This window comes from Montipora foliosa, chromosome 9 (genome assembly GCF_036669935.1).
Source record: "Montipora foliosa isolate CH-2021 chromosome 9, ASM3666993v2, whole genome shotgun sequence".
NCBI lineage: Eukaryota > Metazoa > Cnidaria > Anthozoa > Scleractinia > Acroporidae > Montipora > Montipora foliosa.
The window spans coordinates 18,008,859-18,036,358 of NC_090877.1; the positions used below are offsets into that span (position 1 = coordinate 18,008,859).

Below are 27,500 nucleotides of genomic sequence, written 5' to 3' on the forward strand. Positions count from 1 at the left end.
TCATCATCATCATCATCATCATCATCATTATTATTATTATTATTATTATTATTATTATTATTATTATTATTATGAAACTATGAGAAAAGATGCGGTTATTATAGGAAGGTGCGCATTATTTATACCTAAATCTATAAGTAAATGGGACAATCCCAACATTTAATCGTATATATAATATAATTTGGTCGCATTTTTTATTATTATAATTGTTACAATTGTAAATAAATAATATCTTACTACGATCCTAATACTGTAAATATCAAGATTTTCAAGCCTTATTGTTTGCAAGTTGATATGTTAATAAACTTTATTTATTTATTTATTTATTTATTTAACTGAGATATTTCAACGCGAAGGTGCTGTAACGTAACGCTTTAATTCATTGGTCACGCATTGACTTTCTCGCGTTCTGAAATCACGTGACCTTGTTTGTGTATTTTTACTTTGCTCGTGGTCGCTATTAAGAGCTGTGTTGTTTATAGTATTCGTCTACGCTTCGGTTTGCTATAAATCCCGAACCCGCTTGAAACAGGTGCCATTTTGGTTTTCAGGAGCTCGAGGTTGGTCGGACCTGGAAGTAAACGTAACTCAGAGATCGTTGAAGACAAAAGCGTTTCCGAAGTTGAAATGTACCTGCAAAACAGCAACATACAGATCGTGCACACTGCAAGATTACATATACAAACACAAGTGTTTTCCACCAAAGTGGAAGACCTTCTTCGGTGGCGCTGGAGTGCCCCAAGCTATAAGTAAGATTTCACTCAAACTCGCCGATATTTTAAAGGGGAAAGGTACGCACATTGAACCACCCCTGAAACTCATATTTCAGGCCCTCAAAATGGTGTCACCCGATAAAATAAAGGCAGTGATTCTCGGCCAAGACCCTACCCCCCAAGCGGGCCAAGCAACGGGAGTAGCCTTCAGTGTTGATGGTGATGCCCGTGAGGTGCCTGCAGTCCTAAATGTGCTACTAGAGGTGGCCTTAGAGGGATGGAAAGTGAACGTTACAGATGGTGACCTGACAGACTGGACAAATGAAGGAGTGCTTCTTTTAAATACCGCCTTGACAATAACGCAGGGAACAGTAGGCTCCCATCTGCCAATTTGGAGGAAATTTACGAAGTTACTCATCAAGTATATCAGCGACAATGCCCAACCTTCTGCTTGGATGCTATGGGGGTATGAAGCGAATTCCATCTCGATAAGTCGCGGAGTCTCGTTAATTAATACAACCAGACACAAGATCTTGAAGGGACAGCATCCATCTCCCAGAAGTGTGACAACCACTGGTTTCAATGGATTCTTTGCTGGTGGCTATTTTAAATGTGCAAACGAGTTTTTAGCTGCAAAAGGAAGAGGCGAAATTGATTGGGATCTGACAAGTGAGACATTCTTGGAGCCCTGTCCCGCATAACGGTTACAGTATATATATCCAAACGATGTATAAATATTATGTCCTATGCTCCCGTTACTGAGTGGTATATTTCTTAGGTCGCCCCTCTAGATACTAACCCCGCCGGACAGGTTATAAGTTCAGCTTTAAACGTTTGTTTACAAAACTGTCAGGTGCTGTCAGTGCACACTTACACTTGTGGTGGAAAAAAGTTGCATGATCAACATGTCAGCCCAGAAGCCAATGTTTCTCGATTCCCTTTTATTTCTTCAATCTCTCTGGGTTCAGTACTTTCAGTAGTAACCACATGTCTTCTCAAGGGGCTATTTATCTAAGACTTCTACCATGGCGCTACAATGATAGACAATACCAAAACAATATCGTGTACTGTTAGACCTAGATATTACGCAAGGACAACTGTCAACATGTCATCCCAGAAGACAATGTTTTTCACTTCCTATTTATTTTCTTCAATCTTTCTGGGTTCAGTACTTTGCTAGTAACCACATGTCTTCTCAGGCTATTTACCCAAGACTTCTACCATGGCACTACAATGATAGACAATACCAAAACAATATCGTGCATTGTTAGAGCTACATATTACGCAAGGACAACTTGGAATAAATCGCTGTGTTACTACCACACGTAAGCAATGCGTGTCAAGAGGACAGGAATTTCTTCTTTCTGACAAATGATTAATTAATAGGCCGGTAGCCAGGTTTTTAACCTCAGAAAAGGATCTGTTTCGTCATACGAACGTGTGAGGACCTGTGAGCCAAAGGGCCTCTGCTGGTATGACTTCTGGGTGACCCCTTAAATGGTCTTAATGACCCCCCCCCCCCCCCCCCCAACTTGAAAAAAATTGCCAAGAACGCTGCACGTACCACAGGCAACCCAGTGTACCCTCACGGAGGGTCTCATTTTTAAATATTTTTCTCCCGTACTCGTCAAAACTACTACGTGAAATGACCAAATTTGAGGTTTTGACGACAACGTGGACAAACTACAGTGAATATTTCAGTCTCTCTCTTTACTTCAAATCCGTCCGTAGCAATCCAATTATAGGACACTTCGCACATATTGTATAATGTAAACAAGATTGAATAATCCCGAAATACTTAGAATAGCTCAAACGTATATTTTGAAGTGACGCGGTTTTCGTCCCCGTTGCCGTCGTGGTTTCTTAAACTCCGCATTAGGGAATATAGGGAGCTTAAGATTTTACGACGGCGACGGACACAACAACGCCGCAAAACAATGAATTCATTGGTTAAAAGAGCATAAATAACCGTGCTGCGCACGTGCAGCACGGATTTTAGCACGAATTCTTGTAGTATTCTGCATAACGACGACGTGAAATTACCAAATTTGAGGTTTTGACGACAACGTGAGCATGGAATAGAGAATCTCTCCTTCTCTATTTTCACTTTGTAATTGCCCCTACCAATTTAGTTTTAGGATACTTCGCCCAAATTGTAAGAAGTGAACGAGACAGAATAACCGCGAAAGACTTATGGTAAAGCAAAGTGATGTTGTGAGGTGACGTTTTCGTTGACGTCGCCGTCGTAGATCTTAAGGTCCCTAACGGTCGACGAAAACGTCCCCTCGAAATATACCTTGACTTTATCATAAGTCTTTCGCGATTATTCAGTCTCGTTCGCGTCCTACAACGTGGGCGAAGTACGGCCTAAAAATAATAACATTATGGCGGATAGAGAAGACTTGGCACGACTGCTCTCCTCAGCCGTCTCAAGATCAATCTCTGAGACCTGGACTGCCCAGGAATCATCACAGCAAAGTGAGGTAACGATACCTTTATATTTGCTTATCAATTTTATTTTGATTTATGGCGAATCGGTCTGATTTGTGCCATGCTGTCAATTTGCAGAGCTCGAGATCGCAGAATGTTTATCGTACTGCCTCCATCCCACCAACAGCTCCTTGTTGTGTTGATTTATTAACAGTAGCAGAAATTCCATCACTGCCAAAATGCAAACAGGTGCCTATTCCATTAGATCATTTAGCTCGCAAACGCGTCTATGTTGGATGTCAAAATGAAGTAATTCAGGACAAAATGATTTTAACTGACATAGTTTCAGTCTCAATTTCCTTTCGGTCTATTGTTGCTACCCCAAGATGTCATTGTTCGTTTTCTTTGTATTCTTAGGTGGGTTGGTTAAATTTTTTGGGATCACTGTAGTATTTCTCTCTCTTTTTTGCGGGCCGCAAATATACATACTCCGACATACATACATACTTAATTGACCGCTCCCCGTAGGGGCTTTTCAGGGCCAATGAAACACAAGCAACGAAACAACCGAACACGACAACAACAACAACAACTGTTAAGAATCCCAACTGGCCGGAGGCAAACCAGTTGGCTATTTACAAGTGCAGCTGGGAAGTTGAACCAGGGACTACCAGGAGCAAATTCAACCAATGACCAGAATGTTTCTTGAACTCAGGATCCCCAGATCTCAAGGAAAGCGCCCTAACCATTGGGCCACACTGCCTCTGGCCACACTGCCGCACTGCTTCTGTGGGGAGACGGCTGGCTACCCAATCAACCAACACCCCTGAGTCCACCCAAGATCTTCACTACATGGGTGGTGATCTCTGATAGTTGAATTCTCCTCCAATGGACTCAACACGGTGATTTCTATGTAGAATATCAATGCTTCCGACAATACTCAACCCACACTTCCTAACCAGGTATGGACGTTTTTTGTTATAAGTTTTGCTCATTTTACTTATCTTTCACTTTCACATGGCTCGCAGATAAGATAATAGTCTTTTGCGTTGATCTTTTTTGGCGCAATAGCAAAATCAAAATTGTTGGCAGCAGTTTAACGCGTTATCAAAATATAAAAGTTATGAAAATAACGAAATTCAAATTTGCGGGCTACTGTATTGAAGAAGGGGGTAAGCATTCTTTTGTTCTGAATTAGCACTCTGAAATCTTCGATAAATTCATAAAGGAGCATTAAGCAGCAACGAAGCTTGTTCCTGGTGTATTGATGAGTTTAACAATATAATACTTTTGAACACATGGGAATCGTTATAAGGGACAGTTCATACTTCAGTGGGCACTTAGCGGCGTCGTGTCCTTAAAAATTTCCACGTACTTAGGCCATCCCCTTCTTTTTCTGCTTTTGAGGTCGGTTTATCGCAGATAAAAATCAGAAGGAATGTAAAACAGAGTTTCCAGATGCAGGAAGAGTTGAGTGGCAAAGGATAGAAACGAGCAGAGGGTTAGTTGTAAAATCTTTTGCTAATCCTTTCTTGTGGAAGGGTGTCACGTTTACTCTGGGTTAAAGTTGAAACTGAAAATCTGTAAGGACAAAAGCAAGGTTTTTATTTCATATTAAAAGTCAAAGGAAAAAAATATTTCCAAGAAGTCATTTCCTTCTTCATTGCGATTATATTCCGCAAGTAATACGCCTGGAGATTTTGCGGTGGGTACCTGCAACTTGGAGGTTAAAACGGAACTTTAATTTAACACCGGCTTGTTATCGTTTTTTTTTTACCTTATTTTCAGCTAAATAAACAACTTTGAGAAAACGGTTTAGGTTGTTTTTCTTTTTTGTTCCTAAAGACCTTTCAGGCCTAGTATTTTGTAAAACAAGACGCCTAAGAGCGTTTCCGTGGGATGCCCAAATAGTTAAACAAATTGCCCAGTTATAGCAAACCACCATGCTTAGTCAGAGCGACGAAATCATGGGTAAAATTTTGGAAAGTGGCGAAAGTTTACCAGACACATTACCGGTCAGTGTAAAACGCAGACTGCAGACCGACGGTAAAATGGAGACTGAGAGTAAAATGCAGACTGCAGACCAGGGGTAAAACGCAAAGTGAGGGTAAAATAAAATATTAATAATAAAAAACGAGTCATAAGGATAAAATAAGGAGTGTTCGTGATAACAATGGGGATGACAGGCCTACACAACTCCTATCCACGAGTTTCAGCCACCTTCGAGTTTGGCTCGAATGAGTGCGTCTTTTAAGGATCTGCCCCTTTTGTACGAAACGCTTGGAGGATCTTTAAATATTTCGCTAAGTTGTGGTTGTTGTTGGATTAAATGCCATTTTTGCATGAGTATTTGTTTAAGATTAGGCACCGTTGCCGTTTGTCACAGTCTGCGTTTTACACTGACCGGACAGATAAACCTGTTAAGTAGCTGCTACTTGTTGTACTTACGAGAAATAAAGGTTGTCTATCAATTGATATACAAGTACATTTGCCAACGGAAACACTCAGTACAGCAGCAGTCAGAGTTAACTTTTACTTAAGATTATCGAGGAATGTCAGGATATTAAGATGAGATTTATTTGGAATATTGTATGAAGATCGACCACTTCATTTACTTGCCGGCTTCGTTTTATGTACAAACCGAATTAGAATTAATTAGGCTTATTCACAAACACTAAAAACAACACACCCTTACAGTAGGGTAGTATGAACTCCTAACTTTTCAAATGAAGTACAGCAGTTCAACTGTTGCCAATTAAGAATTGCACACAAAGCAAAACTTTAAAATATAATTTTCAAAAAATAGAACGTATGAATTTGTGAAGGGGGTTGCATGCTTTTTTTGTTGGATTTGGTGATGTTGTGTGCATACCTTTGGTCTGTGTCTTCATAATTTTGGACTGAGAATTTGTAGCATTGGTTAATTGGTATTTTCTTTGTACACTGTAACAGTATGGTAATGTATACAGCTTTGCCGTATGGCCACCACTGTACACAAATAAATAATAAATTGCTAAAAAGTAGTAATAGAATTAAACTTAGAGAGAAAAAGCAGGAGAATATTGAACATTTTCGTATTCTTGACATTCTTTCGTTTTCCAGTTCACACCAACAATTCTCATGACGTTATATATGTCAAATGTGAACCAGCCTTAAGTTACAAACGAATGAAAATAAAGTTTCAAACTGACACAAAGTGGTTTCCTTGCATTTAAGTATTTACAGTATTTGCAAGACAGTAAATTAAGTTTTTACAATCAACTTCAATGTCGACTAATGACATTTGCATTCTTGGTGATTTCAAAATTAATTTCTTCAACCGGGAACAAATAATTTTTCAAGTGTTCTTATCCACTGCTGCAAAAACACTCTCACAGAACACAACTGTTTTGTCGAAACATAACAAACTTAAACCTAGACTTTCGAAAAGTCCTTCGTCTCATGTAGATGCGCGCGGAACGACGGACTTTTCATACTTGATTGGCACCAATTTTAGCGACCCAAAAGCTGGTCGCAGAGCTTCACCAATTAGAGTAGTCCTCGTGGACCCCAGGGGAGTTCTCAATCAAAATTTGCCACACACAGTGAAGCGTGACTTTCAACATAGCTACCAAGGCCACCGGATATTCTGAATTGCGCGATTATCAGGAGAAAATAATTCACGAATATCTGTCTTGCATAGATCTGTTTGTATCTGCTCCAACCGGAGCTGGGAAAAGTCTGACCTTTGAACCAGGGCGGTCTCTTTCCGCCCTGATTTGAACTAGTCCCGTACGCTTTTGATCGTTTACTTGGAGAGGATTGCAATGTTATCGTCTTCGTAATTGTTCCACTGATTTCACTCATATCATCATATCATATCATATGTCTTTATTTACCCTCGGATTTTTAGAGTAGCTTGGTGTAGCTAATATCTCCGAGCATTTACCCTCCCAACCATGATACACCACAGAAGACAGACCACAACACCGGGAACTACATGCCCTACTCTTTACGTCCCACAGGATTATGAACATTGAAGGGTTGTGAGACGGGACCTCCGGCTTATCGTCCTTATCCGAGAAGACTAGAGAGTCTAACCATTTGCAGATGTAATTACAAAGGCAGCACTTTCTCCTCAGTTATTTAAAGACCCTGAGTGTTGGTCCTGCCGGAGTTGAACTCACGACCTCCCGCGTAACAGCCCGGTGCTCAACCAACTGAGCCACCGGTGCTACTCACGAAAGATTTGGTCTCTAGCCTCAATTGTCGTGGGATTAGAGCGTCATATGTAGGAGACAACATATTTAAAATCTTAAGTATAAACTGGTGTTTGGAAGTCTAAAACGACTATTCCGTGGGCCATTTTGCTCTCAAGTGGAGTAATGTGGTTAGAAATCGCTGGCCCGGCTAACCGGGCTGTCCCGGTGAACGCAATTACATGAAAAAACCTCAGCCCGGTTAGCTGGGAACCCGGCATCGTAATGCCGGGATCTTGGCTAACCGGGCAGAGATATTTCCATGCAATCTCAAACTTGATTTATGGTGTTTTTGTCAGACGTGCCGGGATTTCGGCTAAACGAGCCAGCCCGGCTCATGTAATCGGCCCCTCTGATCTGCTTAGTACTAACTCTTCAAAAATAACATTTGAATTGACCTTAATTGGACGTTTTTTCGAGCAGGTCTTCGTTTTCGAGGTCTTCACTTTCGAGGTCTTCGTTTCCGAGGTGTTAGGTCTTCGGCCTTCGTTTTCGGAGTTTCGGTTTTTGACACTACCGAAGAAGAAAGTACTCGTTCACTGATTAAGTCTAAGCGCTCGTTTCAGTGATTAGGCCTAAGCACTCTCGTAAATTTGCGGTTCGGTTAACTACACTTTTCACGAGACCGTGTAAAGAAGAAAGCACTCGTTTACTGATTAGGCCTAAGCTCTCGCTTCGACTCCACTTCACAATATACTTAGATTAAGAAGTTTAATTGGGAATGGGTGGTGGTATTTTTGACTGCGTATCCTCGTATCCAGCCTCTTCAGAGGTGCAGCTTCAAAATGGCAGGGTATTCTGCAGTTACTCCCAGCAAGGAAACTCTTACCCAAAAAACTAATGTTCTTTTGAAAAGAAACCTAAAACTTCTCTGGTGACGAAGAATCTAACTTGAAAGATCCTTCAAAGAACGATTAGAAGAATGATTTATTCTTTTGGAAAGAATCTGGTTTTAGAGTCTGGTGTTTCGCTCTCCTTCATCTTCCACGATACTTTGCAAAACAAAGACAGTATTTTGACTTTTGAAACTGCTCCCGGACCGGTGCATTCAGCAGCGACAAAATCTGCTTTACACTTCCACGTTACGCAAATTCTAATCGACAATCCCAGGCAACACTTGACAACACAGCCCATTGGTAACATATTCAGCACACAGTTACTCCAGATTTTTCTCCAGACATATCGCTCCAACACGTCATATTGTGCTTTTTTCAGTTTTAGGTTGGGAAATCTTAATTTTGCTTAAGAAAATTGCATGCCATCGTGAAACAAATCCTTCACTCTCTTCGCCATTTTGGCGTTACGCCTACGCTTGCGCAACGGAGCTCACGACAAGAATCATGTCATTCGAAACAGATTATCCCAAAGTCGCTCGTTTCCCGACCCGTTGGTCAAGGGGAAGGAAGACTTTGGGAACGAGATTAAGGAGAAGTTAGAGGTGGTCAGCGAGCCAAGGGCACCCAACGACCAAACCAAGCGGCAAAAGTCTTTGAGAGACATTTATAGACACCTTGCAATGTATAAAGCCTCTCCAACGAAAAGTTTTTATCCCCTAGAAGAATTTGACCTGTTCGGATGTCTGAGCTGAGAATTGAAGTGTCCGAAATTTTCTAGGGAATATCTTCATGTCAGAAATTGATAGCTGAACGTTACCTTCTAAGAACTTCCCAGCGAATCATTTGCTCATCCGAAACTGCTAGGTGACCTTTTCAAGTGCCAAAAAGTGCAAAAATATTCCCTCCGAAAACTAAGAGACTACTTTTCCCAAGTTGCGAATCTTTTGGGTGATGTTTTAGTTAAAAAATCTATAGCTGTTTGGCAACGCAGAACCGAAATTTTTTGAACAGTTTTAACAACAAATCTTTAGGAAAGTCGACGAAAGATGTTATTTCTGTGGTTTATTGTCTCGTATCAGGAACCCATAAGGGTTGAAACGTGTAACGGCCCCTTGTGTGTTGGGAGACAAGCTTCTGAATATTCGAATTTGCTAAGTACCATATTTGGAACAACAAGAGCGAGGGGTTTCCAAATATGGTACTTAGCACTGAAACATTCAACCAATCAGTTCGCACTGAATATTCGGAAGCTGTGAACGCGCGTTACACGTTTCAACTCTTATGGGTTTCTGCTCATATTGTGTTCTTTGTTTCATCACCATTGGTTTAAAGAAAAACAAACGAAACTGTGGTGCTGCGTTGGTGGAGAGTGAAACACACCGTGTTCTACTTCCTCGTCCTCGTCAGACAAATCGGATTTATCAAATAGATTGCTATGATAGAAACTGCGACGTACGGATTTTTATGCACAAGTTGCAAACCTTGGAAAAACGAACGAGTGAGCGCAGCGCACGAGTGAGTTATATGTGAGTGAGTCACATGTAGAACACGCTGTAAGCGAAGGTGATGGGACGTGTGGCGTTTTTCACATGTGAAAATATAGTAGCACATACAAAATTCTGATTTATTGCCTAAAATCATCGCTATATGTAATAAAAAGGTAAATTTAATACCGTACGAGAGATACCCCTCCAAAAGTTCAAATCGTGTGACGAAACGAAACTATTTAATAAAAAATAAAAAATCAGACATTTTTGGAAATTTTAATTGATTCTGAAAAACGGTCGTTAAAATAACTAAGGACAATATAGGTTTTGGGACCTTCCACCATTCACAGCTGTGCAAATGAAAAAAAGCGGCATTGATAAGCTAACCCTTTTAAATTTCCAAGAGCGCTCTCCTTCATGGGACGTATACAAAACCGTTTTGGACCATGATGGACCCCAGGTCCATGGAACACCCCTGTGGACCCGGTTCATGGACCCCTTCATGGACCCGGTCCATGGACTACCCTACCCCTGTGGACCACCCTCATTTTGCAAAGTTACAAGCAGAAAAATATTACCTCCGCGGCGATGCCGGTGCTCCCAAAGCTCAGTTGATAGAGCGTTGCAAGTCAATTTGTTGGGCTCATCTGATCCGGTGGAGGACTATGAATGAAATGAACTTATATTTGAAAAGCGGGTTATAGACGGATCACTTTGGAGCCACCAAATAGGTGGCAATTGCTTAAACCAGTAGCCCATAACCAGGAGCGAACAACAGCCCTATATTTCCGTCAGAGCGTTTTTACAGACCGCGATTTATTTTTGGATTGAATTTCCCGCTAATAAGACTCCTGCGGGAGCAAAATGACCAATCACAAGAAACTAGGATTTAAGTCATCAAACTTTAATGTCACTTTGCTATTTGTTACCTCGAAAACATGTTAAAAGATCGGCTTTCCAAAACAAGCGGTTGCCAGTTTCACAAATGGCTTTTCAGACCCGAAAAGTTTTCGGGACTTTTGAGAAACGGGCCCTTGGTCTGTAAAAATACGGTGACATAGGCTTAGTATGGAAGTTGTTCACTCCTAGTCATTGACTCCTGCTTAAGTTTTCCAGATAAGTGCGAGGATTACTTCTCTCTGTCGTGTGAAGATTTTTCTGCTTGTAAAACGTATTGAATTTAAATAAAGGAGGGGTGGTCCACAGGGTGGTCCATGGACCTGATCCAGGTTTCCATACGTCCTTCTTCATGAGTTTGGGAGCTTCCTGCACAAGAAAGTATCAAGTAAAATCTTAAATCTTAAAATATCTTTAAATGCCATTTCCACTTATTTGTAGTCTCTCCAACAGAAAATGACGAATTTTTGTAGGAAGGAATATGGCCTGGAACTGTGTCATGAACAAAAACAAAGACAGTTTGCAAGACATCCCGTGCACACCACGAAAAAACAAACTTTCGCTGTTCTAATCTTGTTCCGGTCTGTGTGGGGGTGTACCACAAGGTTGGAGCATTTTCTGCAACAAAACATCCCGCATTAATTTAAGGCTTGTTTACACGCTACAACTTGTAGGTTGACTACCTGCCTTGTCACGCGTTCCACCCCCATGAGGAACGCGTGACGAAGCCCTAAGAATGCCTGTACGGGAGGCTAGTGTTCCTTGAGTTTACATGCTTTGAGATGTCATTCCACGGCAATAATGAACAAGCACAAGGACTAATGTGCACCTGGATTACATAGGTGTACATACATGTACGACTTCAAAATTAAACATGCTGGCAGAGATATACCACAACACGGGGAACCCCATGCCCTACTTTTTGCTTCAGTGTGTGGGGTTCTTTAACTTTCCATAGTGTTAGCAGCAAGGGTCGGGAAACAAAGGTTATGGTTTATAGTCCTTATCTGAAATGACTTGAAGGTCCAACTGTTTGTAGATACAATAATATTATTGTTACAAAAGCAGCTTGGTCCGACGGATATCAGAGCTAGTGACCGCCCATGTGGTAGTCTAATTTTCAACCAACTGAGCAAACCAGCAGGCTAAGTAGAGCTTGATGGGGCCTTCCCCATACCACCTAGCAGTGTCAAACCTTAAAAGAATATTGATGCGAAACTGGAATCTAAATGTACAATCCAAGTGATGTCTTCTGCTCTCCCAATGTTGGTTTTGCGAGATGGCTCCTCTAAATCAGTGAATTCAACATTATGATTGGGGAGGAAGGATCCCACCTAAAAGTCAGAATATTAGTGCTGTACATGGAGTCCCAACTTAATTTAGCAAGGATTGTAGTTCTAAATCAGCCAGTGCGAAAACCATTTTAAGAAATTATCCTCCTCTCACATCATACAAGAGAGGGAAATCGCTTAAAGACATGCCTGTTAATTTTAGGCAGAATGATTACCTCAAGCAGGTTGAATTTTGTTCTGGCTCTTGATTCATTTTCCACTAAAGCAAAGTAATCAAGCAGGTTATAATGACCAATATAAGATGCTGCACTGTCCCGGTGTTGATTCACTAGCCACTCACTGAAACAACAAAATGCACAAGTAAGAACTAATATAGAGCTCAAAATATGCTGTTAGCATAAAACACAACATAATCTGTGTCCTCAATACAAGATAGTGCATCTTTCATTAAAAACCTTGTAAATTCTAATCTATAGTTTTGGTTTTCCCTGAGTGTTGTCAATTACTGTGGCAGAAGAGACGGTTAATTTAAATTTTAATTACAATGTTACATGTATCCTATTAACTTATCAACTATTGCACATTGTTGCTTTCCTTTTGTAATAGAAACTAGTGGTTGCAAGGTTAACTTTAGAATATTTATTTAATAACTGCTCACTGATGTGAATAATATTGTTTTAGTATATACCACACAAGTTAAATAATCAGCGAGTTTATCGCTAAAGTTCGCTCATTGGTAATCAAAGCAAAACTGGAATCCATTCTGTTTTTCTCTGTTTGCTCAGAGGTGAATAGTAAGTACTATTCACCTTAAGCTAGCCAGTCAGAAAGTGCAAACAGCACTATTCACTTGTGTGGTATATACTAAACAATAATTTTATCTAAAGGGGGCTGTAAGACGCAGGTCAGATCAAAACCCCAAATTAAGAGGCAGACATTTGAAAATGTATCTAGAGACTTACATGTACAAGTAAATCAATGCCACAAAAATACGATCAACTTTGACCGAATGAGTTGATAAAGGTCAAATTACTACAGTAAAGGAATTAACTGGCTGACATATCCAGCGCCAGCCCTTCGTCAGAGTCGATTGAAGAAGTGTGGATTTTTCAGGTTTATACAGGAACAGCACTAATATTATTTTACAGTGCAATAGACTCTACTTTTTAGCTAGAAGCAAATTAAGATCTGACAACCACCTGAGGACCTTCAAACACAAATGAGCATGATGCACAACTTGTCCCTTCATTCAAAACACCAACAAAAGAATTATTTTAGAAACACAATGTTTGTATGTTTTTAAAAATTATAATCAAGTGCCAGTAACTTTCAACTTGCATTACAATATGGTGTACCAGTAATGGTGTTTTTGGTATTAAAATGACAGTTATCACGTCTTGTGTCCCCAAAAGTAGCCTCGCCTGCTGTTTTCATGGCCTTTCTGAAGAACATGTTGGAACAATCTCAGTTTGCCTTTTAATTTCCTTCAACTTAAAGGCAAACAATGATTTGACCACCTTCATTCCATATTAAAATGGTTTCAAAAGCCAGCTAAACTGCAGAATACCAGGCCACTTATTTGCATGTGAATGGGGTGCATTGTTACGTGTCTTGTTCTTCAAATGATGCCACTACAAGACCACAACAGTAGCCAGAGACGCTGCAGTTACCCAAAAGCTTATAAACCCCGTCACACACAGTTTGGACATTTAAAAGCCATTTCTCTGTCTAAAAGATGCTAAGCAAGCTGTAGACTTGAAGGTCATCTGATAACAGGACTTACGTGTAAGTAGAGTTTCTGGCATTAAAGGGGCAGTGTCAGGCAAATTCCGGCCAAACTTCAAAACACTAAAATACATGTACATCTTTTCATCAATCAAGACCAAAAAATAATGGTGTAGTTTTGTTGCCAATAGCAACTGAAGCTATGCTTTCTTATTGGCAGGATGGAAATGGATTGAGACTTGAAAAAATTGGCAGGTTTTTCAAGTTTGGCGATGGTGTCCCCAGAAAGTTGCCAAAAACTGATTAAATACGAATAGTTCGTTGTGCCACAAATATATTTCATATCTTGTCAGTGGTTTGTCAGAAATGTTGCACGTGTGAGCTAAAGTATTAAGTTAGATTTTACCCATTTTTGACCAAAAAACAGTAAATTTAGCACGACAGTGCCCCTTTAAGGACCTGTTAAACACATTTAACTTTCTTGCCTTATTAGTCTACTTACAATTTTGTTGTGTCTGAATGCCCTGTTCCAACATACTTAGATTGTACTGAGAACAAAAGACATACGAAAAAAGACATTAACCCTTTGACGTCCAAACCGGCCTAAACCGGCCAGACGATTTTACTCGTCAATGGGGTACCCCTGGGCGTCAATGGGTTAAAAAACCCTAAAAATGGCAGTTTGAATCAGTCCATGAATGACAAATTTTCTGTAGGCCTCAAATCTCTATAAACCTACCTCACAAGTGCATACATAAAGGTAATCTTAGAGGTACAGGAAGGCCAAAAACAGATGCTGGATGTGCAGTGCTGTGGAATAGCGTCCCAAATGAAACTACATGTAAAATACAACCGTTAAATTTTGCCTTGTTTAAAAAAAAAGCATGTGAGTGATAAACTTTCATAGGGATTTCTTAGATTTTTGTAATATCAGCTATTTGCTTTAGGATTATATCATTATTACACTACTGCAGTGATGTATCCAGGTTTTCAAATTTGGGGGTCCTCTGGACCCCTTTTCGAAAAATTTGGGGGTCCATTGCAAAATTTTGGGGGTCCAGCTAATTAATATTCGAGAATTAATATTCGATCTATTGTCTCTTAATTGCTGCTGCAGTACCCTTTCAGATTTCTAAATTGCACAAAAATCAAGTCTTATCCCTCCACTCGAATATGTACTTAAAATAAAATGATCAATTTCTTTGAAACTGTTATGCCCGTTGATTCATCGATCAAAATGTATGGGCTCTCAAAGCTCCATCGACCACATCTGAAAATGCCTTGAGGAATCCATACACTGTTAGCTCCAGTTGATAAATCATCTAGATCTCCACAGCAATTTAAAAAAAAACAGATCTGAATCTCAGTTTTCCGTAAAAAAAAAAGAAGAGCATCATTTATTTTAACAACACTTGAGGTGTAATTTAGGAACAAAAGAGTAAACAAATATAGGCGATCAATACACAGTTCGGAATTAATATCAACAGGGTCTCACAAAACAATCCGTCAATTTGTCAAGCAAACCAATGCTTGAAATTCGCTTGGAAAGCATGCAACAAACTGAATTTCTACTGAAATGTTCAGTTATCACTGGTGGCACATCGAAAGTGTCACCAATTGTCTTGCCTAAGAAACAGCTCAGATCATTTCACACAACATGTGGGAATTTAAAATTTAACTCCTCAAGCTGCCAGGACATACCGGTAATCGTTGACAAAATGAAATCATTCGACAACAAAAATCCAAAAATAACAGCTTACCTTGAAATTTAAGGAATTCGATTTCTCCGTTTTGAGATATGGGAATGTTCAATTTCCTTGCGAAATATGCCATTCGCATGTTTTCCTGGCGTTTCTAATTTGTATAAACATTCGATTTTTTTCTGCATTCAATTGGACCCTTTGTTCCATATTCTATGCGTCCAAAAGGAAAACGAGTGCATCCCAGGATGCAATGAAGCACTCTGGATACATCACTGCCGTAGTATCATACTTTTGTTCTCTTAGTATTAATTAGTATTTATAATTATTTGATGTATATGCAGATGAATGATTACGTAATTTAGTGCATGGCTCTCTGAAAGAGCATTTTAGTGACTAAATAGAGCTTTTGACTTGATTCGAAAATTACTGATGGTTATTGCTGATTCTTTTGAATTTCTGTCAATTCGACCCACCAATCTCAATTTCCAACCAAAATAACTTGGATTTTGCACATCAAAAAAAGGCTAAAAATGCCTTTATTTGGTAACCATTGTAAAAAAAAATTATCAGAGAATACGCTTCCTGCGTGGCACTTATTTTTCTTCCATCCAAAGAACACTAATGCAAATGTTTGGCTGAAATCTTGAAGAAATTAAAGGAAAATTATCTGGGAATAATGCATTGATACTATTAAAAGTCTGTTTACGAGCCAAGTGGCCCATCAGAGCCGGAGCTTATCCAAGTTTCTGTGGCATGAGGTGACTAGGAGTCTTTTTTTTACTCCCCCCTGGATGGGATGCCAGTCCATCGCAGGGTTACCCCCAGCATTTCGCCACTACCCATTTATACACCTGGGTGGAGAGAGGCACCGTGGGAGTAAAGTGTCTTGCCCAAGAACACAACACAATGTCCCCGGCCAGGACCCAAACCTGGACCACTCGATCCGGAGTCGAGCACACTAACCATGAGGCCACCACGCCTCCTATTGATACTATTAGGATACAAAATATATTTTTGTGAATAAAATTCTAGAGGGGATTGTGTTTGTGATAAACAACAAATCAGGATTTAATGCTTATAAGAGATTAACGCCTGTTAGTTAAAGAAAACAAACTCGTCTTTTATAACAAACCTCCTGTTTTGCCAGTTACTTAATGCTCCCCAGAAAGAAATGAGCAAGATGTCTTTACTGGAATTATTACAACTCTACAATGAGTTTGAGGTTTCCTTTTTTTGGACCTGGGGCCGGTTGCTTGAAGCCTGGTTAGCGCTAACCATTGGTTAAGAGGTATCAAAACCAATTGGTTTCCATGGCATTTTACGCTGGTTAGCGCTAATCATGCTTTGAGCAATCCGGGCCAGATACTTACAATGCTCCAGTTGACTGTGAATGTTGTATCTGTCTGTCTGCAATAAGAAAACACAGAAAAAATCAACTCATACGATAGTCCTCATAGACTCTTCATTACCAGGGCAGTATTATTTATCATTTAAATTCCTTGGCCTTTAGAGCATGTTTCTGGAAACCCTGAACCACTGCTTTGATTCAGGCAAGTGTAACACAAAAGATGGTATAAACAATGAAAATTATGTTAACTCTCATAAATTATGATAATTCAGATGCATTATTTTTTTTTATGTTGACTCTACAATACTCAGGAAAAAGTTGGTGAGAAGAGCAAGGGGACACTTTGTGACGCTTATTGAAATCCCCGTGTATCTAATTAGGGTCAAACCTGGACATATAGATCTCAACATTGCATGGACGGCATTAAACTCTCAGGCTCACAGTTCGAGCTGCACACCCACCCCTGTGTATGAGTCGTGCATTTAAATAAGAAAGGAGACCTGTAGCTATAGTAGCTAGGCAAATGTTTGTCTGGCAATAATTAATTATCATCATAGTCCTGCTTAAATGCTAGGACTGAAAATTATCAAAACTGTGGCATTTTAGCGAGTGTAGTACAGAGGATGGTGTAAGATAAAACCATTTTTTATCGAGCCCCGGTGAATTAAAATGAAGAGAACTCGATGTATTATTTTTTGGTCAGTTGACTCATCAAGGTTTATACAATTTCAAGGGAAAAATTCTTTAAAGTTACGTTTGTTATGATAAGTCAGTAACCTAAAAGTTCAACTGAATATTAGTTTTTATCCAGTCAGATACCGTATTTTTACTTACCATTTTCAGTACGTTGTCAAAACGTGATCAATGGTCGATCAATGGCGTCTCATGCGATTTCACTGCTGGTCAGAAACATCAAAGGCTCAGAAATGTCGTTACGTCAGTGTTGGTGTCAGCGGTCGTACTTGGTTGAGTGGTAACGTTGAGTATGCTTCAGGGCACCGGTAAATTCAAAATGGCGGTGCGAATGGAAGACTTTTCGAACACAGATCAAAGAAGCGATGGAGTTGGCGGCGAAAAATATCGCGAAATCGGTGATCAAGCAGTGTGGTCACTATCCTCTTGTAAACCTGGATTCGGTGTTGAGCAGCTCCGCGATGGAAACTTAGAAACGTACTGGCAATCAGATGGACCACAGCCTCATTTGATCAGCATTCAGTTTCGGCGAAAAACTGCCATACAAAACCTTTGTCTTTACGCTGATTATAAGGCAGATGAGAGCTACACGCCAAGTAAAATTTCCATCCGAGCTGGAAATCACTTTCATGATTTGCATCAAATAGAACTGATTGAATTGGAAGAGCCCACTGGCTGGTTGACCGTGTCACTATCCGACGGCGACAAACCTCTCAGAACGTACATGTTGCAGATTGCTGTGTTGGCCAATCATCAAAATGGAAGGGACACTCATATGCGCCAGATCAAGATTCATGCACCTTTAACTGACTCTGGAACCTTCAAAATGCCAACATTCACGTCCGTCGAGTGTGCTATGTACAGCACAATTAAGTGAAGTACAACATTTCAAGATCTAGTGCGAGTCATACTGTGAAAATAACAATTAATTTCATCTTTTGCTGCTCAGTCATTTTGAGAGAAGGGCTCTGAATGTGCTACTATTTGCTTCCCAGAAGCTCAAATAGCGATCTTTCTTGTTTACAAACATTGATGTCACATTTCTTTTAATATTGAAATTTGCCAACCACGGAACAAAAGAAGTCATTGTTTCAACAGCCAATTAGGTTCTGGTTGGCATATCAATAACAATGGGTGATGTCATGAGAAACATCGCTATAGAATAGACTGCTTTACAGTTGTGTGCTTAGTTACCTGGCCTTTAAATGAAAGTTAGGCTGGTGTTGACCATGTTATGATACAGACCTCCCTCCTTTTGTTATGTTAATGATGTTGTTGTCATGCTAATTAGTGAGAATTTATATAAGGAAGGCAGCGAGTTTTCTATCAAAACAGAGTCAACTCCAGCCTCACTTTTATTCACAGGCCAGGTAACCAAGCACCCAACTGTAAAATGGACCATTGCCAAAAAAAGAGAAGGCCGGGTTAAAACATCAGAATGATACTTAGGAGGCAGGAGGTTTGTCACTCTTTAAATCATTATTTGCACCAGCACTGACTTTGCAAAGCAGAATACTCATCAAACCTCTGCAGAAGAGAGAGCCACTTCTGGCCAGCATGTTTAATGTGACCTCTACATCCACTCAAAAACTGCCCCCTTTAACCCATTAATTCCTAGGAGTGAAACTCTGTTTAACGCCGCAACGATTTTAGTCCTCAATGGGGAGTCAATGTGTTAAAGTAATTGAGGTATGTGTACCAGAGATAACTTGAGACAGATATTTTGCAAAATTTTGCTTTCATGCTGACTTCACTAAGAGGTTGTTTGCATGATAATGCGAGGTCTGTCATTCCAGTATAAGTTTTCCTTGGGTCCCTCTCAGAGCTGTGTTTGTTTGATTGGGGTACCACCAGGAAGTGTCATACCAGAAAAAGTAATAATACTAGCTAGCACATGTTCAACTTTGATGCTTCACTGAAGCAATGATAATTTGATTTCAGTTCAAAGTAATTAATTTTATTATTATAGCCAGTATCATGTAAAAACAAGGAAAAACCACTCCTTTAACCCGCTGAATTATACTCTCTAATGCTAGACAATTTTACTTGTCAACTGGGGGAATCCTGGGTTGCCTGTGGAGTAAATGGGTTAATCAGTCTCCTTGCAGTGTGGAATATTACATGTATTTCAAGTCCATGTTATTTGCCTCATTCTGCATACAGGAGTTTCAATAAAATTTGAAGTAGGCAGCTGGTTTAAGTCTGGTAGCCAAATGTATCAACAAGTGGCCGCTAGGCCCCTTTGTCAAGGGGGGGTCTGGGTCTGCATGCCCCCAGAAAAATTTGAAATCTGGAAGCTCTGAATTGCGATTTCCAGCGTTCTGGGCACCAAATTGAGTACAAAGATAAAGAAAGATTTCTTATCACCAGAGACACTGAGTGTGCAATTAACCACATTCTTTTGATAAATTTCAGCAAAGAAAGATTTGGAAAACCATTTCAAAGGGAAAATTAACAATTTAAATGTTACATGACATTTCGACAACTTCATGTCATTATTGATTTCAATTTCAAGCTGACGTGAATGGCAAACTTTTTTGCGAGTTTTTTCAAGCGCGAATTGAAACATTTTGGTTGGTCTAGACAAACCGCAATAATTTTGTTTGGTCAACATGACAAATCAGTTTTGTCGAACGATTTTAATCTGAACGAACAAAAAGTCTTAAATGAAACTAAACAAAACATTAATTTTACTGTTTTAGTGGAAAACAAGCCTTTATGCAACGATTACTCAATAACAACCAGTGTTTTGCATAAAATGCGTTGATATGTTTGTTGAGGTAACTAAACGTAACTGAATTACGCAAAAAATGCGACGGTTGGTCTAGGCAAAAATGCCGTTCACTGTAGCTCGAAGATGGCAGTATCAATCTGATAATTATTTTGAAATAGAAGTTAAAAAAAAGTACATTCAAGTCCATCAAAAATGAATTTTGCTTTAGGTTTGAAGGAATCCTTCAAAAAAGTTATGCCTTCTTCTCTAGGCGAAGTAGCCGACGACTTTTCGTCGGCCGTCAGTGCTTATTGAAATTCCTGCTACATGAAAGTGTTTTGTCAGCCACAGTGAACAAAGAGTGATTGAATAAACTAGCTGGTGCCATGTAAACATGCTATGCGGTAAGTAACTCATCTCACTGTGATAGTGAATAACATGAATTTTTAAAAACTGAACTATGGATATCAAATTTCCAGCATTTTCATTGGCTCACTGAACACAGGCTATCAGTTCATATACCTGCTGTACCTAATATGGTCAAGGAACATGTCACTCAGTCAGCAATAAAGCGAGCTGAAAACCTGTTTGCAGCTGTGAAAAAAAAAGGCCAACAAAAGCTGTTTTGGACTGGAATTGACTAAGGCAGAAATCGATGCTTCAGGGGAAGAGTTTGAACCTACTCGGGCTTGCTGGATATAAAATGATTATAACCAATGAAACGCGTATCTATCGCCTCATATCCAGCGCACTCTCATATAATAATTGTTAAATATCATATTTTGAACTGCAAATATGTCATTCTAAGCGAAAGTGATCATCACAGTTTGTGAAGCAACTTGAGCAGTTGCAGAGAAGCCTGCAAAAAAAAAAGCTGTTAACCCATGAACTCCTAAAAGTGAAACATATACATACATACATACAGTACTTTCTTTAAGCAATAGAGGACTTAATCTGTGTTTACATAGCCTAATCTAAACATGAGGGGGAGTTGGAAGGATTTGAGACAGTTATGCAATCTTTGTATACAGGCTACAATCTTGGACAAAAAGGGTTGAGAATATTAAAAACAGGGGTTATTTTGCGCATTACGTCCTCAATATCGCACATGATTAGCGATCCCCCTCCCCCCTACAACCAATGTTGATAAGGCCCGGTTCGACATGCTTTGTTTCGTCTAGCAACATTGATCAGGGGGGGTGGGGGCAAAAAGAGAGCTTATTTTTCATACTCATTTTGTCCAAGATTGTAGCCTTTAGACTGTAAAAGTGATACAACACTGGGACTCCTGTTGTGCCTTGATGAGAAATGTAAAATATGGAAATGATTGTAAGAAAATTAAAAAGGTATTTTCATTGGTCTCATTAAGTACCAACGAAGAAGCGTCAGCTACTTTTCCCCCTAAATATTAAAGAAACTTTTATTAGGTTTGTGTGTATAGATTACGAGAAGAAAAAAGAAATTTCTTGAAAAGTACGAAAAAGGACTTTTTCCCTCCCGAAGTTGTAAAAATTTAACATACTTATGTCCGGGAGACTGGTAACGAGTTTCATTGTTGTGATGTAATATTTTTGACAATGACAACAGTTGGTTACTTGATTCAGTGAGCTGCCAACATCAAATTTAATGAAACTCTTGCATTTAAAAATTTACATGCTTTGTGATATATATATATATATATATATATATATATATATATATATATATATATATACAAAGTTAAAATTTTTTAAATAAAAGTAACAGTTAAACCAGTATAAACTTAAAAGAACATGGAAAGATTAATCAAATTTAATATACAAGTAACAATGTACCATTATACTACAACTATTAATGTATTTTGACAGCCATATTTATATTTGACAATTAAAAAATGTTCTGAATAAATTAATATAAAGTTTAAGCTCCACATAGCTGAGCATCAGTTCTCTTCTTACCAGGGTCTAGGATCAAAATAATATCAAAATTTGCAACATGCCATCTGGGTTAAGTTCTAAAGAAACTGGTGCTGCATGGAACTTACATGTATTAAAGCTGTTTGAATGAATTGATAGAAGATAATTAACACTGTAGACACTACCCTTGCAAACATTAGCCATTGTCAGGGTGAAAACCAATTCATACTTTTGAAGAAAGAACAAAACCTAAGTCTTGTTCTGAGAAAACCTCACAGAAGAGAGAGAGGAACCAACTTAAGAAGGCAGTAGCAATGTCATCTTCCTTACTGGCACATTACTCCATAATCAATGTTTGCATCCTATTTCCTTGATAGTTTCATCCGTAAACATTGCTTCGTGAATTCAGCCTGTGCCTGACAAAATGTTGTAAAACATTTGTTGAAAGACATTATTTTGGCATCTGCCATAACAGCTGGCCTTGAGTCATTTCAGTAGGCCTTTTATGTGTATATAATATTGACATGGTGTTTCATTGCCCCATAGCAGTTTTTTTTTCTTGTCCTCTTTGAGTGCACTGTGCTGTTTGGTGGAAAATGCGTTCTCTTTGCAACTGCTTCAACTTTAATTTAGCTGTAGTTTTTCAAGTTCCTTCTTTGTACTATCCACAACACTTTCGACATGGCTATGATCACCTTCCTTTGACGATGTAACATTCAAAGAGGATTCACTGGCTTTTGTCCTACATGAACAGCTTTCCAGTTGTTCAGAATAGTGCTGCCGAAGGTATTCTCTTGATCGTATATCTGCCTACAACAGAAACACAACATCAATATTGCTTTTATTAGCTCCTGGTGTTTTTCACACTCAACTTGATTCAAAGTTCATGCAATAACGTTAATTTAGTTAAAGTTATTGCATGAAATTTGAATCAAGTTGAGTCTGAAAAAGACCAGGAGCTAAAATGCCATCAGTTCACTTTGTTAGCTTAGGCAGGGTCACTGCTTCACCTAGTGTTGATTACTATGGCCTTGACGATCAGACCACAAAACCAGGAACTCCACACAAAACTCTTTGGGAATCACGTGTGGGTTTTTTACATCCCACAAGGTTTGTCAATACCGGTTATGAGACAGGGTCTGCAATTTACAGCCCTTATCCAAGAAGATTTGGACATCTAACCATACGCAGATAATAAAATTATTAAAATGAAGGACTTCAGAGACTTTGTTTATAATCATGGTAATATGACTGAGTGGAATTCAATTCAGGGAGAAATCAGGGCTGTTGATAACCTTGATCAATTAGGGAATTTTGCAATAGTTATGATTGACATGGTAATTCTTTGTGGGTGGGCCCTTTTCTTGGACTAGATCATGAGTTCTTTTGTGCATCAATCTGTTCTTAGCCCCCTTTATTGGGCTGCATACTGACAGATATTTGACTCTTTCTTTTTAATGCCGTGGACAATTTTACTTGATTGATCGATTTATGAGGTGAAAGGGTTAATAAAGATGACACCAAATCAATGCGAGACGGAGTAAATATGATAGCTGAAAAATGTCTCTTGGTTCTATCATAAGTGAAAAAGCTGCAGAATATAAACGTCTTGTTTAGCACACAGATTGTGGATTTTATGATGCCACAACAATTTTTTGGTACTCACTTGTCTCACAGGCTCTGGTATTCTGTATTGACAGCAGGCATGTGTCAACCTGACAGCTGTATCCAGTCCTATCTTATGTCCAATAGATACATAGATGGGATTGCAAGATTTCTGAGTGCTCCGCAAAGCCTAAAAGAAATTTTAAATATTAAACAAACACAATGAAAACATTTTCAAATGTTGTGCTTACACCACAAAAACAATGAGTTGTAAAAAATCACACTTGTTTAAATAGGACTTGTTAACTTGAACTTAGACAAAGAATTTGATGAATCAATTAAACACCTCCCTTATATTAACAACTTAAGCTTTAATTCTTTCACCCAGCAAAGGCAAAGGCATTCTTTTCCCCCACTGAAATGCTTGCTATTATACACATGATATCAGTTTCACCTTTCCCCATACTGCACCAGAGATGCCTTGAAGAGCAAAACTGTCTCCACTGACTTTGAGATAGTTTACGATCTGTAAAAATAAATTAAAATAATAGTGAAAATTCTAACATAAAAAAAAACCACAGCAAGTATTTAAAAACAAAGGTGTATGATAACTGCAGACTGCCTTAGTACAAATAGCGATGATAAACAGTATTTATTAATAAGTCTAAGCACCCATTTCAAATTTAGGTCTAAGCACCCATGTTAGCTTTCAATAACTGTGATTTTGGGTTAGTGTGCGGTCTGTAGTCTGCAAGTGTCAGACACTGGAAAAACAAGAGGTTTTCTCAAAGCAAGTTTCAAATGAAAATAACCAAAAACACCTCCTTGGCAAAGCGGGTAAGTTATATTAGGGTTAGGTAATTCGGTACCTGTTCAGTGTGTTGAGAGTTGTGTTCTAGCCCATCCACATGAAACAGAGTCTTGGCAACACCCACTGTGGGAATATCTGTGAGAACCCCAAGGTGACAAGCAATTCCAAAGCCTATAATATTGATTATAGTTTTAAAAGGTTAAATCTACATTTAATCATACCCTTGCTTGCATTAAATACAAAAAATGTCCAAGTGAAAGCACAAGTTAAATCTTTTGTACTTGATAACTATTTCCATAAGATTTTGCTTAATTGATATTTATTATGAAATTCATGAATAGATTATTACCCCTGTATGTCGCATTGAGTACCTAAGTCATAAAATCTTTATGCACATCTACTCAATCCAAACTATCTTGTAGGGATCAAAGGCTGAAAGGATGTAACTTATTCTTGCTTTTGGTGCATGCAGTTATGGCAAGTACACTACTAGCATGCTTAAACCACCTATAACTTCAACACACGTTTCCACTTTATTCATTCTCCAAAATCATTCCAAATATATCATGTTATTTTTAGAACCTTTTGAATGAAAATTATTTCACTTTTTTACTGGTTTTGAAAGACAGGAAAAGTGGCCATACTTAGATCAATAACTGAGCAATGAAGGGGAATGCATTAAAGAGATACAATGGATCCTAATTACATTAATGCCCAAATTATCTTGGCACCTCTTGGATGAAACACTCCATTCCCATCAACCAATATGACCTGAAAAAACAATGCAGTGTGTTACCTGAAGCCCTATTCACAGTCTATTCATCATCTTTGATCAACCAAATCAAACCAAATTATTATTAGTACCATTACAATGCCATTACTCGAAACATTTGGGTAAATTTAATTTAAGTCAGTACAGTTTGTTGCAAGTGGTAAAGCAATACAAGCCACCTTAAAGGAAATTATGGCCATAATCTTTAATTCAGACAAAAATTGGGGGGGGGGGGGGGGGGAAGGGGGGTAAGATGTGAACTGTATGGAGATTTGTGACCTAAGTTTGAACTGTTTTGTTGCATGCCAAGTACTACTGTAACAGAAGCCAACAATCACCTGGGGAAGTAGTGCTGGTTTTAATGTTTGCAGTCTGGAAATTAGATCAACAAGAAACTCAACTTCTCTGAAAGCCAAATACTCTGGAACATATGGTGATCTCAGATGAACAAAGCTTAAGTCTTCATAGATAACCTACAAAATAGTTAATGGAGAAGCAATAAAATTGTTACAGATCTCTTGTTAATGCATCAACTCCAACCCCTTTGCAGCTTAATTAATCATTACAGGATACCCAGTAATTCAATTTATGCTTTTGTATGATTATCCTCACAACTTGTTAACCAACAAAAAAAATTCCATAAATTTGTTTTCTATCATGTCTTGTCACATCTATAGAGCTACATGTATTATTCTACCCTTCGAGTTTAATTCAGTCAACTGCCCAACCAAGGTGCTTTTCAAATCAAATCAAATCATAGGACCTGGTTGGCTTTTGAGGAGAGGGGAAAACCGGAGTACCCAAAAACTCCACCCACATTTGATGCAGTGTCTAGGAATCCAACCGGGCCACATTGGTGGGAGGCCAGTGCTCTAATCACCGTGCCATCCCTTCACCTAAAAATACACATTATTTAGCATTTACACTGGACAACCCAAGATAAAAATTTATATCAGTCGATGTCTTGGGGGTAAAACTTCTCTGAGACTCTCTCTCCCTTTCTCGTTTAATCTTCAGAGGAAGTATTGAAATTCAAAGTGAATGCATAAAGTCTGGCACCTGGTTTCCACTTTTCCTTTTTGCATTTAGTTTGGGTTAAAAAAAATTTAAGGAAACCGTAAAGAAAATAAACGGCTACGTATATTCCAGAACTCCTGCCATTTCGACATGAATAGTGTATATCATGGTGAGCCTCATTCTTAAAAGAATGCAGCTTCAAGAAGACAGCATGCAGCCCTTGCAACAGCACCCATGTGCCTTAACCCATTGACTGTCACCTCAAACATCCTAGGACACCCCCAGTTGACGAGTAAAATTGTCTGGCATTAGACAGAGTAATCTCATTCCCAGGGGGCAATGGGTTAAGTTTCCCGCATATTTCTCAATAAACTTATTTTTATCCCCTATAACCAAGTTAAGGGAAAATCATAATCCTTTCTTTAGTTTTCATGTGATTTTACCCTTATAAATATTAATATTATTGTGCAAAACATGTGTAGATTTCATTGGGACAGACTGAAATTCAATCAGAATGATCAACTATTGCTGTAAACTCGGAACCTGCCAGAGCAATTTCCCAAACACATCTTAGGTACCAAACAGGACAGCTGTTAAAGAGTTGACAATAAACCTGAACCTTGTGGAATTTGTGAGTTACTGTTTCCCTGAGTTTCATGGATCTCTCCATCTACAAAGCTGACGTCACTACAGCCCTCTTGGTAGCAGCCAGCAGCTCTAACAGCCCAAGTATTAGCACCCCAATCTAACCTAACCCCACTGTGGCCTAGTGGTTAGGTCGCTTGCCTTGAGATCTGGACATCCCAGGTTTAACACCTGCTCTTACAACTAGTAGAACTGGTAGTCCCTGGTTCAGCTTCTTGGCTGCACTTGTAAATAGCCAACTGCTTTGCCTCTGGCCAGTTGGGATTCTTAAATATTGTTGTTGGTGTTCTGTTCTGTTGTGTGCCATTGCTCAGAGATACTAGCCACTAGTCTACTTTAAAATTTGTGTGAAAATAAAGTTTGTATGTATTTATGTATGTAATGTGGCCAGGTATATTCTGATCTTTCCCACATGAATAAAGAAGCAAAGGTTGTTTCCTTAAAATTTATGCCCAAACCGGCCTAAACCTGTGACCTGGCTCCCTGGCATTTTCATGTGGCTAAATGAAATTTAGGCAAAGTTAATTAGTAACAGAATAGAAAAAGAATATGTTGCTTTACCTCAAGTTCTGGAAAACTCAGAACCACTAAACAGGCACAAGCATGATCTGCATCTCCTTTTGGAAAAGATAAGTCCACACCACCAATCAGCTTCAAAGTGCTGAAATGATCTTCCCCTG

At 39.0% G+C, this 27,500-nt stretch overlaps 4 protein-coding genes across 5 annotated transcripts in view; 2 read left to right on the top strand and 2 right to left on the bottom strand.

Moving 5' to 3' along the window:
• Positions 1-2,111, top strand: part of LOC137970429 (uracil-DNA glycosylase-like) — a 5,957-nt gene extending 3,846 nt beyond the window's left edge. For both annotated transcript variants that reach the window (XM_068816955.1, XM_068816956.1), the window contains one exon: positions 552-2,111. In XM_068816955.1, coding sequence (XP_068673056.1) covers positions 552-1,414 — 863 coding nt within the window. In that variant the 3' untranslated portion in view covers positions 1,415-2,111. The remainder of the gene's footprint in view (positions 1-551) is intronic.
• Positions 2,112-9,966: 7,855 nt separating this feature from the next.
• On the bottom strand, positions 9,967-17,578 carry LOC137972103 (splicing factor 3B subunit 5-like). Its single transcript, XM_068818928.1, has 5 exons — positions 17,504-17,578; positions 16,692-16,728; positions 14,121-14,166; positions 12,109-12,232; positions 9,967-11,219 (listed from the first exon to the last, which is right to left on the bottom strand). The coding sequence occupies exons 1-5, from the start codon at positions 17,504-17,506 to the stop codon at positions 11,169-11,171; spliced, it is 261 nt and encodes an 86-aa protein (XP_068675029.1). The 5' UTR covers positions 17,507-17,578; the 3' UTR covers positions 9,967-11,168.
• An 85-nt stretch (positions 17,579-17,663) lies between these two features.
• On the top strand, positions 17,664-19,545 carry LOC137972101 (anaphase-promoting complex subunit 10-like). Its single transcript, XM_068818926.1, has one exon. The coding sequence runs from the start codon at positions 17,682-17,684 to the stop codon at positions 18,237-18,239; it is 558 nt and encodes a 185-aa protein (XP_068675027.1). The 5' UTR covers positions 17,664-17,681; the 3' UTR covers positions 18,240-19,545.
• Positions 19,546-21,664: 2,119 nt separating this feature from the next.
• LOC137972100 (endonuclease V-like) overlaps positions 21,665-27,500 on the bottom strand; it is a 9,906-nt gene continuing 4,070 nt past the window's right edge. The window contains exons 2-8 of the mRNA XM_068818925.1: positions 27,382-27,500; positions 25,497-25,631; positions 25,118-25,157; positions 24,445-24,557; positions 24,030-24,101; positions 23,637-23,765; positions 21,665-22,780 (exon numbers count right to left, since the gene is read on the bottom strand). The exon at positions 27,382-27,500 is cut by the window's right edge and continues 59 nt beyond it. Of these exons, the coding sequence (XP_068675026.1) occupies positions 22,595-22,780; positions 23,637-23,765; positions 24,030-24,101; positions 24,445-24,557; positions 25,118-25,157; positions 25,497-25,631; positions 27,382-27,500 (794 nt within the window). The 3' untranslated portion in view covers positions 21,665-22,594. The remainder of the gene's footprint in view (positions 22,781-23,636; positions 23,766-24,029; positions 24,102-24,444; positions 24,558-25,117; positions 25,158-25,496; positions 25,632-27,381) is intronic.

What these genes read in the sequence shown, in the direction of transcription:
- LOC137972103 (XM_068818928.1), bottom strand. An exon ending in TCACAGTCAACTGGAGCATT is followed by an intron (nt 14,167 to 16,691) that starts GTAAGTATCTGG and finishes TTTTGTTCTCAG; the next exon opens with TACAATCTAAGTATGTTGGA. An exon ending in CATTCAGACACAACAAAATT is followed by an intron (nt 12,233 to 14,120) that starts GTAAGTAGACTA and finishes TTGTTGTTTCAG; the next exon opens with TGAGTGGCTAGTGAATCAAC.
- LOC137972101 (XM_068818926.1), top strand. Translation starts at nt 17,682, where the DNA reads ATGGCGGTGCGAATGGAAGACTTTTCGAACACAGATCAAAGAAGCGAT.